At 46.2% G+C, this 15,416-nt stretch overlaps 1 protein-coding gene across 2 annotated transcripts in view; it reads left to right on the top strand.

Moving 5' to 3' along the window:
* Positions 1–15,416, top strand: part of ANKRD28 (ankyrin repeat domain 28) — a 200,781-nt gene that overhangs the window by 62,582 nt on the left and 122,783 nt on the right. For both annotated transcript variants that reach the window (XM_073550723.1, XM_073550722.1), the window contains exon 2: positions 938–1,021. In XM_073550723.1, coding sequence (XP_073406824.1) covers positions 938–1,021 — 84 coding nt within the window. The remainder of the gene's footprint in view (positions 1–937; positions 1,022–15,416) is intronic.

The following is a 15,416-nucleotide window of genomic DNA, read 5'->3' as shown; positions in this document are numbered from 1 at the left end:
TCCCTACATTCCCATAGATGATTCTCGCTTTGTCAAGAGTGCTGGTGTTTTCCACGTGGAGATGAGCATGCAAATTGGCTCTTGCCTCCAGAAAAAAAAATCTATCTGGCGAATACTACCTAAATTGGTGGAAGTTGCCCCATAAGTTGAGTTGGTGTGAGTCGATTAGCAGGACCCAGTCCACTGACAAGGTCAGTAGTCTGTGGCTGTTGGACAGGAGCCCTGCGAACAGCCTCCTCCTTATTTCACATCCGTGGCACGTCTATTGAGTAGCCAACCTAGATGGATGTAATCATTGTGGCATAACTCGTCGTATTCGCACCAGGCCAGCCAATTGAAGCAACAGCCACTGATGCCGTGAGGTAGGAGACTGTTCCCAAGGCTCCCTTCCTATGGCCGCAGATTATGGACGGCCTAATCTCACCTACTCTACTCTAAGTCAGTGTCTGACTCTTAAAATGAGCCATTCAACATGACGGGATATTTTGCCCATTTTCTCCTGCAGAAGAAATGGGAGCATAGCAGTAAACCACTTCTTTCTGTAACATTGGATAACTCCTCTAGCAGCCAATTCTCTCCTCTGGATTGTAACAAGTGATCATGTTAAAAACCCCTTTTCCAAAATTGGTTTGCTTTCCCAGTTTGCATCTAAATATGAGCATTTTCAGTGGCAGCGCGAATATTTGCCAAACCCATATCCTTGGTGACCAGCTTGTAAAATTCCCTTTCCGTCATAATTAGAAAGGTAGAATTGACCCTGGTAACTGGTATTTGCAGCATCTATTTTACTCACTTCTTTCCATGGTAGCACAGTCTCGAGGAACTGGTCTCAGTCTTAACGACCTGATAAAATACCTCTGAAGTTCCCAATAATTAATAAGTTATGTATTTTACAACCATTTGTTATATTTTCTTTGTTTTTTTTAATGTCTTACAGCCTCCCCTGGTTCAAGCAATTTTTAATGGAGATCCGAATGAAGTCCAGGCGCTAATATTTAAAAAGGAAGATGTTAACTTTCAGGTAAGTGGTTTCTGTAGGTGTTAGTATATTTCTTCTAGAGAACTTAAGAATATTTTCTACTTGAAGAGGACCAGGTAGAAAGTAGCCAGTTTTTGCTCTTTTATTCCCGCTGCTTTCCTGAATACTATTTTCTCTTTAAATTCCCCTGTACAGCTCCAGAGTGCAGGGATATTTAGTAAGTACAATATGCAAATATGTACGGTCATTCCCAAGAGGGCGCTCCCCATTGGGTACTCAAGCAAAGAAGCCTAAAGTCTCACTACCAGTGTGTCATATAAACTCCCCCCCCCCCCCCCCCCCCCCCCCCCCATTGGTAAAGACTTTGAAATTTAGCCCTAATTTAAGAGGCCCATATCTCTGGAATGGTATGACCGATTATATAAAGGAGAAAAGCTGAGTATTTGCAGGAGCAGTAGGAATAAAGTAACAGAAAAACTGTCCACTTTTGACCTGGCGACAGGTCCTCTTCCAGTCGTTATTTCAACTTATAAAATCACATATCCACAGGATAACTTGCAAATCAATGGCGGTTTGACCACTAATGCCTCCATCGATCTGGAGAATAGGGCTCTGAAATACTCCCATGGGGATGTGCATGTGCTGCACCATTTCCATTGATAGTTTATGGTGCTGCCAGGAAAGGGAAGAGGCAGAGAGCTGTAGTCTACTACCACTGGTGGTTCCACAGAGAATTGACTGAGCGGGGACTGCGCCTGGGAAGTTCTAGTGGGGCATTTCAGAGCCAAGAATGAATGTAATCCCCAAAATGCCCCAAACTGCAAACCTCTGCATAGGGCAGAGAAGAGGCATCACAGGGCTACATTGAAAGTTCAATGTAGCGCCAATTCCGATTTTTGACACCTGAGAAGTAAATGTAGTGACGGTAAGCCCATACAAAGGTTTGTTTTGCACAGTGAGATTTTCCCTTGCAGGCTTGTGTAACCTTGGTAGAATTTCTGCTATTTTAGAAAGAGAGTGTGAGGGAACTGCACTATAACTCCTATAAGGTCACCAGTGTCACCTGTTCTGCATGCTCACCATCCTGTTGAAGCATGTCCTGTGGGGGTATTGTTAAAGCTTGGTATTGGCATGGTTTCACTTCCCACTGAATTCCACATCTTCCAGAGTGAGACAACAAAGTCATGATGTGAGATATTGCTGCTTGGCAAATGTACCTCTATCCCGTTAGTAAAGTATCTACCAACTTATTTTCTCCTGGTTTAACCTTGCTTGGTCATCGGAGACTATATACTTTTTTGGGCAAAATCTGGGTGGGCCATGAAGGAAAGTTGGGAAGCAGAAGGAAACCGTGTACTCAGCAGACGACCGGTGACGAATCGTGGAGTATGATTCATTTTATAACTGAACAGAGCAGAAAAAAAGTCATTTGTAAAACGAAATGTTTCTGTATGAGACTGACAGTAAGTAGTAGGCAGAGAGTGGGATTCGTGATGGATATTTTATTTCACTGGAAAACTTCTGTAACTGTAGTCTGCACAAATTAAAAGTTTCTTGAGAGGATCTGTGATTTCTAGGTTATTACAGAGCATTGTGTTATGAGATGTCTGTGAGTACATCACTGCTGACACTTCTGGCTCATAACTTGGTGCTGGATTGTTTCACGAATACAGGAGACAAGTATGAGATTGGCCCAAAGCTTCTGTGAAAGGTCATTTCTTTTAAAAGGGGATTTCTTTAGTGACCACAGCCTAACCCCAGGGGGGGGTCTCTGAGTTTTATGCTATGCTCAAATGAGGTTTCTACTTAAAGCCCCCGTTATACACTGCGATATCGCTAGCAATATCGTTGTAAAGTCACCGATTTTGTGACGTTGCAGCGATATTGCTAGCGATATCGCTGCATGTGATACTTGCCTCCGACCGGCTCCCCTGCTGGTTATCGCTGATCGCGCGAGAAGCTCCTGGATCATTCCTCGTCGGTCACTTCCTGCGGTGCTTCCTGCTGTGACAATGAGCGACGCGTGGACGCGGGCGGGAGGACGCAGGATCGCCGCGTCTGACAGGTAAGTAGCGATCCCTGTCCCCAGCGATGTCGCTGGTGAGATCTGCCTGTGTGGCAGCTCACTAGCGACCACCTAGCGATGCACCAGCGATCCTGACCGCGTCATATCGCTGGTCGGGATCGCTGGTGAGTCGCTAGGTGTAACGGTACCCTAACATCCATGACTCTTGCAGGAGTGTGTCTGATTCCCCGAAAACCATAATCCTGCTGGAACCTCTGGCAAAGTCAGTAAGAATGAGAAAAATGGAATCCAGAGTCTTCAATCTTGGACTCCATTTGGACTTTTTTTTTTCCTTTTTCTTCTTTTGATGGTGTTCATCTTTTTAGCCGGTCCCAATAGCGCAGATAACTAGGATGTGGAGTAGAAACCTTATGTGTATATAGCTTAAAGGGATTCTGTCACACACCCTCTCCCTTGGGCTGTATATGACCTATTAATATGGGCATACAGGTAATAGAAATGTTACCCTAGTCCTATCTGTATGCCTCATATTAATGGTCGTGGTGCTGAGAAATGTTATATTCTCTTTGTTAATGATTTCTTCCAGGCTCCGGGGCGCTCAGTCACTGGAAGAGATGCCGGCCTCCTGTCTTGCTGATGGGAGGGGGTATTACAATCATCAGTTACGACCCTGCAATCCCACGCCTGCGCCCTGCACCTCCTCAGAAATACATACCTCATCCTCCCTTCTGTGGGCGCTGCATACAGGGATCTTCTGCGCCGGCGACTTCTGCTCCAGTGACTTCTGGTGTGCGCGCTAAGATGCTCTCCCCACTTCCTCCCTGCATAGTCTTCGCCATATACACATGGTTCCTAGCGATGACTGTGCAGGGAGGAAGAGGGGAGAACATATTATCGGGGCGCACACCGGCGGTCACAGTGACTTGCCGGTGCAGCGCCCATAGAAGAGAGGATGAGGTATGTATTTCTGAGGGAGTGCAGGTGCAGGATTTGGAGGTCGTAAATTACGCTGATGAGGAGGTAAATATTACAATGAAGACAGGAGGCAGGGATTTCTTCCAGGTACAGGCACACCCTGGAGCCTGGAAGAAATAATTAACATAAAGAATATAACATTTCTTAGCAACAAGACCATTAATATGAATCCTACAGGTAGGACTAGTGTCACATGTCTATTAACTGCATGCCCACATTAATAGGTCATATACGTCCCAGTGGGTGACAGATTTCCTTTAAGCATTATCATGTACGTTTAAAGGGGTTTTCCAAAATCATAACACGGATGAGCCATCAACATCAATACACTGCAATACCTTGCACAGCGACTAGTAAGTAGAAATCAAGCAGGTGAATGGAGGACAGAACACGGATATCAGGGTTGTCTGGTCCTCAAAAGACTTCACTTTAGCGTAATGGTTTTCCAGGACGTCCTATCCTGACAGCACCATGGGGTTGTCCTTCCTTCATCACAGGGACAGGAAATGCACGAGATGTTAAAAGGTCCCCTCCCACTCTCAGACTCCAGTGTTTTTCCTGTCCCTGTAGGCACAGACACGAGAGCGCCGCGGAGGAAGATAGCCGCGGCATCCAAGACAAGCTTACCGACGGGCCAGGGGGTTTGGGGTCCAGACACCAGCTCTCCCCGCCAGATGGTCCGAGGCGGCACCCCCCTAAGGGGGGTTCTCCACCAGGCATCCCGTGGAGCACTGCTCCGGGACTCGGAGCCACTTCCCCTCATCGGGACTCTCGGCTCCTGCCGTCACATGCTGCATCATCCCCAGGGCCACATCACTTCCGGGCCCCAGATGACAGCTTCCGGTGGCGTCCCAGCGTGGGAACAGAGCAGCGACGCGGCTGAAGCAGCGACGCGATTGGGGCAGCGACGACTGAAGTGGCAGACGGCGTGAGGATCAATCAACCCACTCAAGACAAGGTAGGACGATGGGGTGGGTCAGCTGCACGGGACACCGCCATGGAAGGCGCTGTGGAAACCCAGCGATCACCCTGAACCACCAATGTCTGTCTGTAGCGGACAGGATGGACATACTTAAGACAGGAGCTTTAACCAAAAAGCTCCTGTACTTTATGATAGCAAAAGACAGCACCGACTCCTGCAGCTTCAACCTCCAGGAAACCAGGCAGATCTAATACCCGTCCGTGCCAGCATGACTGCATTTGTCAAGACGCCTAGCGTTAGCTGGGCAAATCACCTGGACTGACGTCTCTGCTGGGTAGGAACCTCTGCGGCTGCAAAGGATGGAAGACCGCAGAGGACAGAGCTTGAGATTCCCCCTGTGCAGTGGGGGAAACGACGCCTAATACATCTATCCCTCGTGCAGACAAGTCCGCAATCGCAGGTCGCACGGAGCTGAGATGCGCATAGAGGTCAGATAGGAGGTCCACACTTCCGTCCCAGGACGGCTACCTTCTCAGTCTTCCACCCCACACTAAGAGGTGTTAGGCTGAACAGCCAGCGCTAGTCAGGTGTCAGCCGTTAGGCGGCCAGGATGAGAGTCCGGTCGATCATCGGACGAGTATAAATCATTCTAGAGGAATGGGAGGACGCTGAGAAGCGGCTCGTTGTCTCCTGAGACTTCAGGCTCTCCTACCGTCAACCAGGTTAACACTTGGGATGGAGTTCCTAGGATCAACAACCCAGGGGGTGTCAAGGAACACTTCAATTCCCTTCGAAGATTCCTCTAGCCCCAAAAGACCCAGGGACAAGAGACCAACAGGCTCCTAAAGAGGGCTTGGGTCTGCAGTAGCAGATAGGGCACATCTGTCGCCAGATCCACGTACAGTGGGGCAAAAAAGTATTTAGTCAGTCAGCAATAGTGCAAGTTCCACCACTTAAAAAGATGAGAGGCGTCTGTAATTTACATCATAGGTAGACCTCAACTATGGGAGACAAACTGAGAAAAAAAAATCCAGAAAATCACATTGTCTGTTTTTTTTTCATTTTATTTGCATATTATGGTGGAAAATAAGTATTTGGTCAGAAACAAGCAATCAAGATTTCTGGCTCTCACAGACCTGTAACTTCTTCTTTAAGAGTCTCCTCTTTCCTCCACTCATTACCTGTAGTAATGGCACCTGTTTAAACTTGTTATCAGTATAAAAAGACACCTGTGCACACCCTCAAACAGTCTGACTCCAAACTCCACTATGGTGAAGACCAAAGAGCTGTCAAAGGACACCAGAAACAAAATTGTAGCCCTGCACCAGGCTGGGAAGACTGAATCTGCAATAGCCAACCAGCTTGGAGTGAATAAATCAACTGTGGGAGCAATAATTAGAAAATAGAAGACATATAAGACCACTGATAATCTCCCTCGATCTGGTGCTCCACGCAAAATCCCACCCCGTGGGGTCAGAATGATCACAAGAACGGTGAGCAAAAATCCCAGAACCACGCGGGGGGACCTAGTGAATGAACTGCAGAGAGCTGGGACCAATGTAACAAGGCCTACCATAAGTAACACACTACGCCACCATGGACTCAGATCCTGCAGTGCCAGACGTGTCCCACTGCTTAAGCCTGTACATGTCCGGGCCCGTCTGAAGTTTGCTAGAGAGCATTTGGATGATCCAGAGGAGTTTTGGGAGAATGTCCTATGGTCTGATGAAACCAAACTGGAACTGTTTGGTAGAAACACAACTTGTCGTGTTTGGAGGAAAAAGAATACTGAGTTGCATCCATCAAACACCATACCTACTGTAAAGCATGGTGGTGGAAACATGCTTTGGGGCTGTTTCTCTGCAAAGGGGCCAGGACGACTGATCCGGGTACATGAAAGTATGAATGGGGCCATGTATCGTGAGATTTTGAGTGCAAACCTCCTTCCATCAGCAAGGGCATTGAATATGAAACGTGGCTGGGTCTTTCAACATGACAATGATCCAAAGCACACCGCCAGGGCAACGAAGGAGTGGCTTCGTAAGAAGCATTTCAAGGTCCTGGAGTGGCCTAGCCAGTCTCCAGATCTCAACCCTATAGAAAACCTTTGGAGGGAGTTGAAAGTCCGTGTTGCCAAGCGAAAAGCCAAAAACATCACTGCTCTAGAGGAGATCTGCATGGAGGAATGGGCCAACATACCAACAACAGTGTGTGGCAACCTTGTGAAGACTTACAGAAAACGTTTGACCTCTGTCATTGCCAGCAAATGATATTTCACAAAGTATTGAGATGAAATTTTGTTTCTGACCAAATACTTATTTTCCACCATAATATGCAAATAAAATGAAAAAAAAAACAGACTGTGATTTTCTGGATTTTTTTTTCTCAGTTTGTCTCCCATAGTTGAGGTCTACCTATGATGCAAATTACAGACGCCTCTCATCTTTTTAAGTGGTGGAACTTGCACTATTGCTGACTGACTAAATACTTTTTTGCCCCACTGTATCTAGGATCAACCAGTTGGAGCACCAAGTTACAGGGGAAACCCCTAGAAGTAATTTCTTAAGAGGACCTTTCCCTGGGAGAGTTGCAGCTAGATTCCTGTTGGACGCTTCGGCAGTACCGGTGTGTTTTGCGGCTAGGAATGATTCTTTACCCAAAACTGCTCGCCAGGCCTTATGGATGACGATCTGGTCAGGGGTTTACCAGCTGAAAAATAAGTTAGGTGCCATACCTTTTCAGACAGGAAGGTAGTTGGACCGGTCTTGGATACAACACGGAAGAATGCCACTGACATTAAAAAACTGTCCCGTGGGAAAGCAAAGGTTTTCCCTTCAGAGGTCCCGTCCTTTCCAAAGGCAGGAATATAAAAAGAGGGTAAATCGACTTGCTGGTATCACCAGAAGGGGGGAAGAGTAGGATCCCCCTTCTCGCTCAGGACAAAGTAACTCAGCAGGCAGTGACACCATACTGGTTGGGGGGTGCCTTTAAAACACTTCCCGGAACCAAGGGCTCATTCCCCAGAACCAGCGGATCCTGAATACAGGTTCCCAGTGCTATACCCGTGAATTTATAACCCCCCAGCACGGTTTGTAGTTACGAATCCTGGCCCAGAACCCTTATAGACCCTATATGGGCAGGCGTAATATATCTACTAAGATCCGAAGTAATGGTCCCGGTTCTAGGAACACCTCCGGTGGAGAGTCGGACCATTATAAATTTAGAACCACTAAACCAAGGGATCCGATACAAAGTTTCGAATGGAGTCCCGAAAACCACCATTTCCCGAATAGATTAGATCGCCACAACAGGTACAATAGATCCAGAAGCGCATACTATCACGTTCCCATCCACCCTCACCCTCAGAGGTTCCTGCAGTTCGCACTGGAAATGGGAAGCGGATACTACCATTTTAGTTTCAGGCTCTGCCTTTTGACCTAGCTTCAGCACCCGGGGTTTACGAAGCCGATCGCCAAGATCAGGGCACACTTAAGAGGCAGCATAACCAACGTGCCACACCTGTAGGACTTTCTCAGCATCAGAGCTAAGAAAACAACTCGACGGTGTAATCTCCACACCCGGAAACCTAGGATTGGATCCTGAACGATGCAGCCCGGTACCCGGGAAAAATTCCTGAGAGTCTCGTTAGATCTCAAAACAAGAATCTCGTTTATCGGAAGAAGGAAAGGAGGCCATCAGGAACAGGGTTCGACAGCCATGGCTAGATCAAATATCCAAAAGACTACACTAAAGGTGCTAGAGACCCTGACAGCAGGCATACTCTGCGTAAAGTGGAACCAGGCTCACACAGGAGTCTACATGGAAATTCAGTCAAGTAGGACAGACAGCAGACAGCTCTGAACAAAGAGACTCGACCGTCCCCAGCCCTAAAATCATCTCCGAGACAGGGAAGCGGTCACAAGATCCATCAGCCCAGGGGGACCTCTGATCCTATCACCATACAAGACTATCATCACGGACGCCAGCAGAAAAGGGGGGCCCATTTGGAAGATACTTTCAAGGACATGGCCGGGAAGCACCAGTTCACAGTCCTCAAACTACAGAGAGATACGAGCAGTTGGGAGACTCTAAACCGAAGCCGGTCGAGTCCACAGGGCCAACTTAGGAAAGCCAGGTCAAACATTGTAACCACAGTATCTTTCCTACGCCACCAGGGGGAAAGCTTCAGGACCTGGCAGCCCACATCTTCACCTGGGCAGAGAACAGGGTTCGCTCCATATCAGTGATACACCTGCAGGGCCCAGGAACAACATAGCCGTCTATTTGAACAGACAAGAAGTCTGAGCCACCGAGTGGGAAGTGAATGAGGAGACATTCATAGGCTTACGCCATCGGTGGGGAAACCCTCAGCTAAACTTCTTGGCGACAAGGAAGAAAACCAAGCTACAGAGATTCTTCTCCCTCGGTCCAGCAGACTATCCTAAAAAGGGGTCGACTCCTTGAATCGGCGATGGAGAGGGGGACTGCTATATAGTTTCCCCCTATTCCTATAATACCGAGAGGCCTCAGAAAGATCTAGGGAAAAGGCGAGTGACGCTAGTAATACTCTTCGGGCCCAGGCGAAGTTGGTTCCACCTCCGGAAGAAGACGGCTCAGGAAGGACCGCTCCATCTACCAACGCCAGAAGATCTACTTTCCCAAGGCCCAGTTCGGCACCCAAATCTGGGGAACCTACAGTCGGCAGCATGGATCCTGAGAGAGGGATCTTAAGATCCAGAGGTCTCTCCGACAAAGTGATTTCAACGGTGCAGACCAGCTGTAAGCCCGTTATGAGGACAATCTATCATAAATCTGGGAGAAGTTCTGCTCAGAAGGTGGTAGTATCCTCATAGATCGGTCTCGCCCAGATATCTCTCAAATCCTTGACTATCCCCAGGTAGGATTTTAATAAAGGTCTGAGTTCAAAGCACATTGGAAGTTCAGAGAGCAGCTTGGAGTACTTTAATTCACCTTGGCCTCTCATCCAGGGATGGCTCGTTTTACAAAGGCCATACAGAGATTAAGACCCACAGTGCTCTGGAGGACCTAAATCTGTTACTTACCGCTCTACGCAGACCCTCATATGAGCCAATATCAGAGATAAATGTCACAAGACTTACACACAAAAAAAAACCTTTTGGTAGAGATCTCCTCAGCCAAGCGGCTGGGTAAAAGCCAGGCCCTGTCAGTCCAGAACTCCTACATTCAACTATTCAATGATTGCATAATGCTAAAACTGAACCCAGAATTCCTCCCTAAGGTAGTATCTCCCCAGAATTTAAACCAGGAGATAGTCCTACCCTCATTCTGCCATCCACGGAAAACGGAGTAAGATTCTTTCACTCATTTGTCGTCAGACAAGCGGTCACATGCTACTTGGAGGCCACTCAGGAGTGGCGACAGGACGCAGAATTGTTTATCCAATACAATGGAAGAATAAAATAAAGGCGCATCTACGCACACCCTGGCAGGGTGGATAAGTCAATTATCTCCTCAGCATACGACACTGAGGGATTACCTACCAGGGAGCTTAGAGCTCATTCCACTAGGGTGATAGCAACGTCATGGGCAGAGAAGGCGGAAGCCTCAGTAGAGCAAATATACTGGGCCGCCACTTAGTCTACACTAGACACTTTCTGTAGACACTACAAATTGGACACGCTAGCAGCTAGCCAGACGACCTTTGGTCGGTCGTAAGATGCTAAAAGCAGTAGTCCCACCCTAAGCGAATTCCTACTTTGGTATTCCCCATGGTGCTGTCAGGATAGGACGTCTTGGAAAACAGAGATTAGACCTACCGGTAATGTTATTTCAAGGAGTCCATCCTGACAGCACTGGTAGGTCCCTCCCGATGATTTGTATTGGTAATACTATGCTTGTACTAAATCTAAATAAATAATAATTGCATCCATATTGGTGTGGTACTTGGAAAATCACTGGAGTCTGAGAGTGGGAGGGGACCTTCTAACCTCTTGTGCATTTCCTGTCCCTGTGATGAAGGAAGGACAACCCCATGGTGCTGTCAGGATGGACTCCTGGAAATAACATTACCGGTAGGTTTATCTCTGTTTTCAGGTCCTCTTGAAATTGAACTGAAAAAAATGAACTGGAGTATAAGTTGGTATGCATGCAAAATAGAAGCATGTTTACATTGGCCATGAAACAGACAAAACCTAACACAGAAACAAAGTGAACATTTACCCTGCTGTAAGTAAATAAATAAAAGCAATAGTGCATATAAAGTAGGGTACTTGGTAAACACCATTTTGTACAAGCCATCCCACCAGCGCTAAGGTGTACCCAAATTTGGGATGGTCCTAACCTCTAGTATTAAAAGCATACTATGTCATAGTGACATCACTGACTAAGGGCTGAGCAGGAGGACCTGATCCCGAACATGGACACACAGCAAATGGGAAGCTATATAAATATAATGTCCATCACAAAGGATGGAAGGCAGCACACTTACTTGCACTAAAAGAGAAACCTGAAACTTAACCGAAAAAAATGAGTGCGTATCAGATGGTAAGTATGCAAAATAGGAGCATGTTCACACTGACCATTACACAAAACCTCCCTTTCTTTGAGCTGGACATTACAGCTGGAGGTTCCAGTGGTAAGACCACCAATGATCACACATTGACTTTTATAAATGGGATGTGCCATTATTGTTAACAAATGAGCTGAGTTTACCTGGCGTAGTGTTAAGGCTACGTTCACATCTGTTATAAATGATGGCCACAATGTCCATCCTGGTGTGGAGGAGTGTGCGTTGTGTAGCACCTTCCTATCACATCATTGCATGATGGGGATTAGACCGTTCAAGCAAAGTGACATATCAGTTCTTAATGATGCTCTGGGCTCATGAGCTTTTGCCAATGACATCATTTGTGGCTTTTGGCTAGAGATAAGCGAATTTGATCTGGTCAGGGCTTATTCGGCAAGCTATAGCACTTGCCGAATAAGCTGCAGACGGAACCCGGCTTCCTGGATCGGCGCCGACTGATCAGCTGTTGGGCTCCGCAGCTGCATGTGTCGCGGCTGTGTCAGTCACAACACATGCATGGAGAGCCTGTTTGTTGGCCAAAGCTGGCTGTGCTTTCTGCTGGCTAGACGGTGACTCCCTCTGTCACTGTGATTCCCTGGCACATTTTCACTTTAAAAAAGCTTTATTATGTAAAAAAAAAATGAATTAACCAAATTGCTCTTGCTGCATCTGTTATAACCCTAGAGCTAAAATGATGATGTATTTTTTAAGTTATACATGCATTATTTTTCTAACCCTCCCCGCACCCCAAAAAAATCTATTTTGTCTCTTCTGTCATTTTTGCGCTGAGTCGTATAATTGTAATGTACAGATGCATAGTCACATACCATTCTTAAGATTGAGATCTTGTAATTCTGTTCTATGTCGCCAATGCCTGAAGCGTTCTCTAAATTGGCTGTTGGTGTGAGAAGACGTTTCAGCGATGCTAATCTCTTCTGGCATTTTGCTTCTTGGCAACTTTGTCAGTATGAAAGTGAATGTTGTCCTGTATGGGATTATTATTGATTATAGTAATGTATTGGTATTTATCACATGGACTTCACAGAAGGGGCGGTAAAAAAGTGCAACTGCATCGCAAATGAAGGGTTCAAAACCTGCCCTGAAATGTGTGCTCGTGGTCTGTGCTGGTATGGAGGCCTGTCTCTATTACAGCTATGTGATCTGTTTAGTAAGTGTAACGAATGGAAGCGGAGGCAGAGATGGTGAAGTTCACATTTGTTTTTATTTTTTTAAGTGGAACCTCGGGACCACGGTCCGGGGGGGCTCCGAAGGGGGTGTGACTAGTGAGCCCCCGGTACCCGTAGTAAAGCCCCTCAGACAGGGCCAGAATGGAATACCCGGAGGACACAGGTGCAACCTCCAGTTAGACCCCGAACACGTGGCATCTGTCCCAGTGGAACCAAAAGGGATAACAGTAGTTACAGCAGAGTCCGTAATGAGCTGGGTCCTGGATCCGGGTAGATGGTAAGGAGTCGGTTCCAGTGACCTTCACACAGTCCTCAGATACGGATAGCTGTTAGCGGAACGGGATGGCTTAGGCACAGATGGTTGCAGATATAACCAGGAAGCACAGGATACTGATATGCTGTGGAGACAGAGAGCATTAGACAATGCACAGAGACTGCAGACGCAGCGCAGATAGGTTAGCATGAAAACCGGATGTAGCAATGATAGATACTCGTTGCTCCGGCGCTCTCCCTATGGAGGAGAGGCCAGAAATTGCAGCCAGTGCGCTGCCATTGGTTAATTATCACTTTTTGAATAATGCACGCCGCCCCTTTAAGAAGGCAAGAGAGCAGGCGTGCGTGCCCTATTAGCCTTAGCTACAGATCTCCGCACAGGATGCCAGGAGGTGGAGGCAGGAGGGAGGCCAGAATGCTGAGCAGCAGCATGAGTTCCAGAGGAGGCCGGCTGCTGCCTATGTGAGGCTCGAGGTGAGTGCCCAGAACTGAGAGCAGCGGCAGGCCTGGACGCAGCGCCAGGATGGAGACCAGGTGTAACAGTGGCAGACCTGGGCGCCGCGCCAGGACAGGGACCGGGTGTAACAGTAAGTAACAAAATAATCGTTTTAGGCAGGTACTGTCAAAATACAGTGCGTCCGTAAAGTCATGGTACACTTTTGACCAGGCACTGGAAAGCAATAAAAAACAGTAGAAATGTGAAATCTGCTCCAAATGAAAGAAAAACTCTCCCAGTTTTATACCTATTCAGTGCAGTTTGATGTGGGCTCCGTTTGTTGCCCTACACACATCCAAACGATAGTGAAGCTCTTGCCACACACGGGTAAGGACGTCTGGTGTAACAGAGTGAATAATGTCTGTGATTCTCTGTTTTAAGTAATTAATGTCGTTGATAAGTTCAATGTACACATGTTGCTTCACATAACCCCAAAAGTAAAAGTCTAAAGTGCACCATGACTTTACACACTGTATAATGTATTGGCTGAGACAGAATGAGTGCTCACCTTCAGCATTCAGTTGCAGTTTCTAATACAGGTAGTCACCAGGTTAAGAAAAAGAACTGTTCTGTAGTTGAATTTATGTGTAAAGTATAACGGGTCCAGATTTGTATGTAAGGTAGACTTGGTACATATGTGTATGTAAGGTAGAACTGGTACATATGTGTATGTAAGGTAGAACTGGTACATATGTGTATGTAAGGTAGAACTGGTACATATGTGTATGTAAGGTAGAACTGGTACATATGTGTATGTAAGGTAGAACTGGTACATATGTGTATGTAAGGTAGAACTGGTACATATGTGTATGTAAGGTAGAACTGGTACATATGTGTATGTAAGGTAGAACTGGTACATATGTGTATGTAAGGTAGAACTGGTACATATGTGTATGTAAGGTAGAACTGGTACATATGTGTATGTAAGGTAGAACTGGTACATATGTGTATGTAAGGTAGAACTGGTACATATGTGTATGTTGGGTAGACCAGGCACATATGTGTGTGTAAGGTAGACCGGGTGCATATTTGTAAGTCTGACTACAGCCAAACAAGAGCCATCTTCCTGTACTGTACAGTACCAGACCCCAAAAATATTGCACCCCTATTCAACACAAGCACGGTAGGCTTACAACTACTGGCTCACTTCATATGCTGCGGCCTCGGAACCCCAACTGTACAGTAAGTGCCTCTTTTCGTAAGTACAAGTCATACATAAGTTGGATGTTCCAGCCTATGTACTGGAATGTCCAGCGTCAAAGCTTATTCTGCATGTAGCTAGGTTTACTCTTACCTGGAAATGCGCTGTCTGTAATCTTGGATCAGAAATAGAATTATTGTGGCTTTTCTCCCAGGACACACAGGCATAATGACAAATTGAGTTAAAAATAATTTAATTAGTAGGGGTATTCCAGGAGCGCTCAGGCCTAAATATAGCTGTGAATTGTAAATGCAGGTTTTAGGCATTCTCAATGCATTATCCTGTGAGCTACAAAACCCTGTAATTATAAAACCCCTCACACTATATATGTACTGCTCAGCATAATGAAGGGAACATGTAAATCACACATTGGATCTCTGTGAATGAAGTAGTCAAGTTAAAGGGTTATCCAGGGCTTTTTTATGGTGCAAAGAACTGACAGGTAGTTGCTATTGATCAGTATATTAGCAAAATGTAAAACTTGAAGAATCCGTGAATAAGAAAAAGGACAACATAATTGTGGTCACCAACTGCAGAATCATTGCTATTTTTGTGGGTGGTCTTGTTGCCTCTGTAGCGTCACTTTCATATGCTCCAAAGCAGAGAAGATGAATTCAGTTGCTGATGTGACACTACTTGTCAGATTGATATCCCTTACATTTAATTATCTTGGGGTTATATTGTACTGTACTAGTGTCCACTTAAGTTTTTGAGCAGCAGTTGTATATTTGTTTGTCCTTTTACTTTGTATATAAACTTGGGTTGCTGTATACTGACAAAAACTAAACTATAACCCAACTTTTGACCAAG

This window comes from Dendrobates tinctorius, unplaced genomic scaffold, assembly GCF_039654945.1.
Source record: "Dendrobates tinctorius isolate UK_male_01 unplaced genomic scaffold, ASM3965494v1 ptg000167l, whole genome shotgun sequence".
Classification (NCBI taxonomy): domain Eukaryota; kingdom Metazoa; phylum Chordata; class Amphibia; order Anura; family Dendrobatidae; genus Dendrobates; species Dendrobates tinctorius.
Note: the sequence above shows the minus strand (reverse complement) of the source record. Positions and strands in the feature narration are given on the sequence as shown.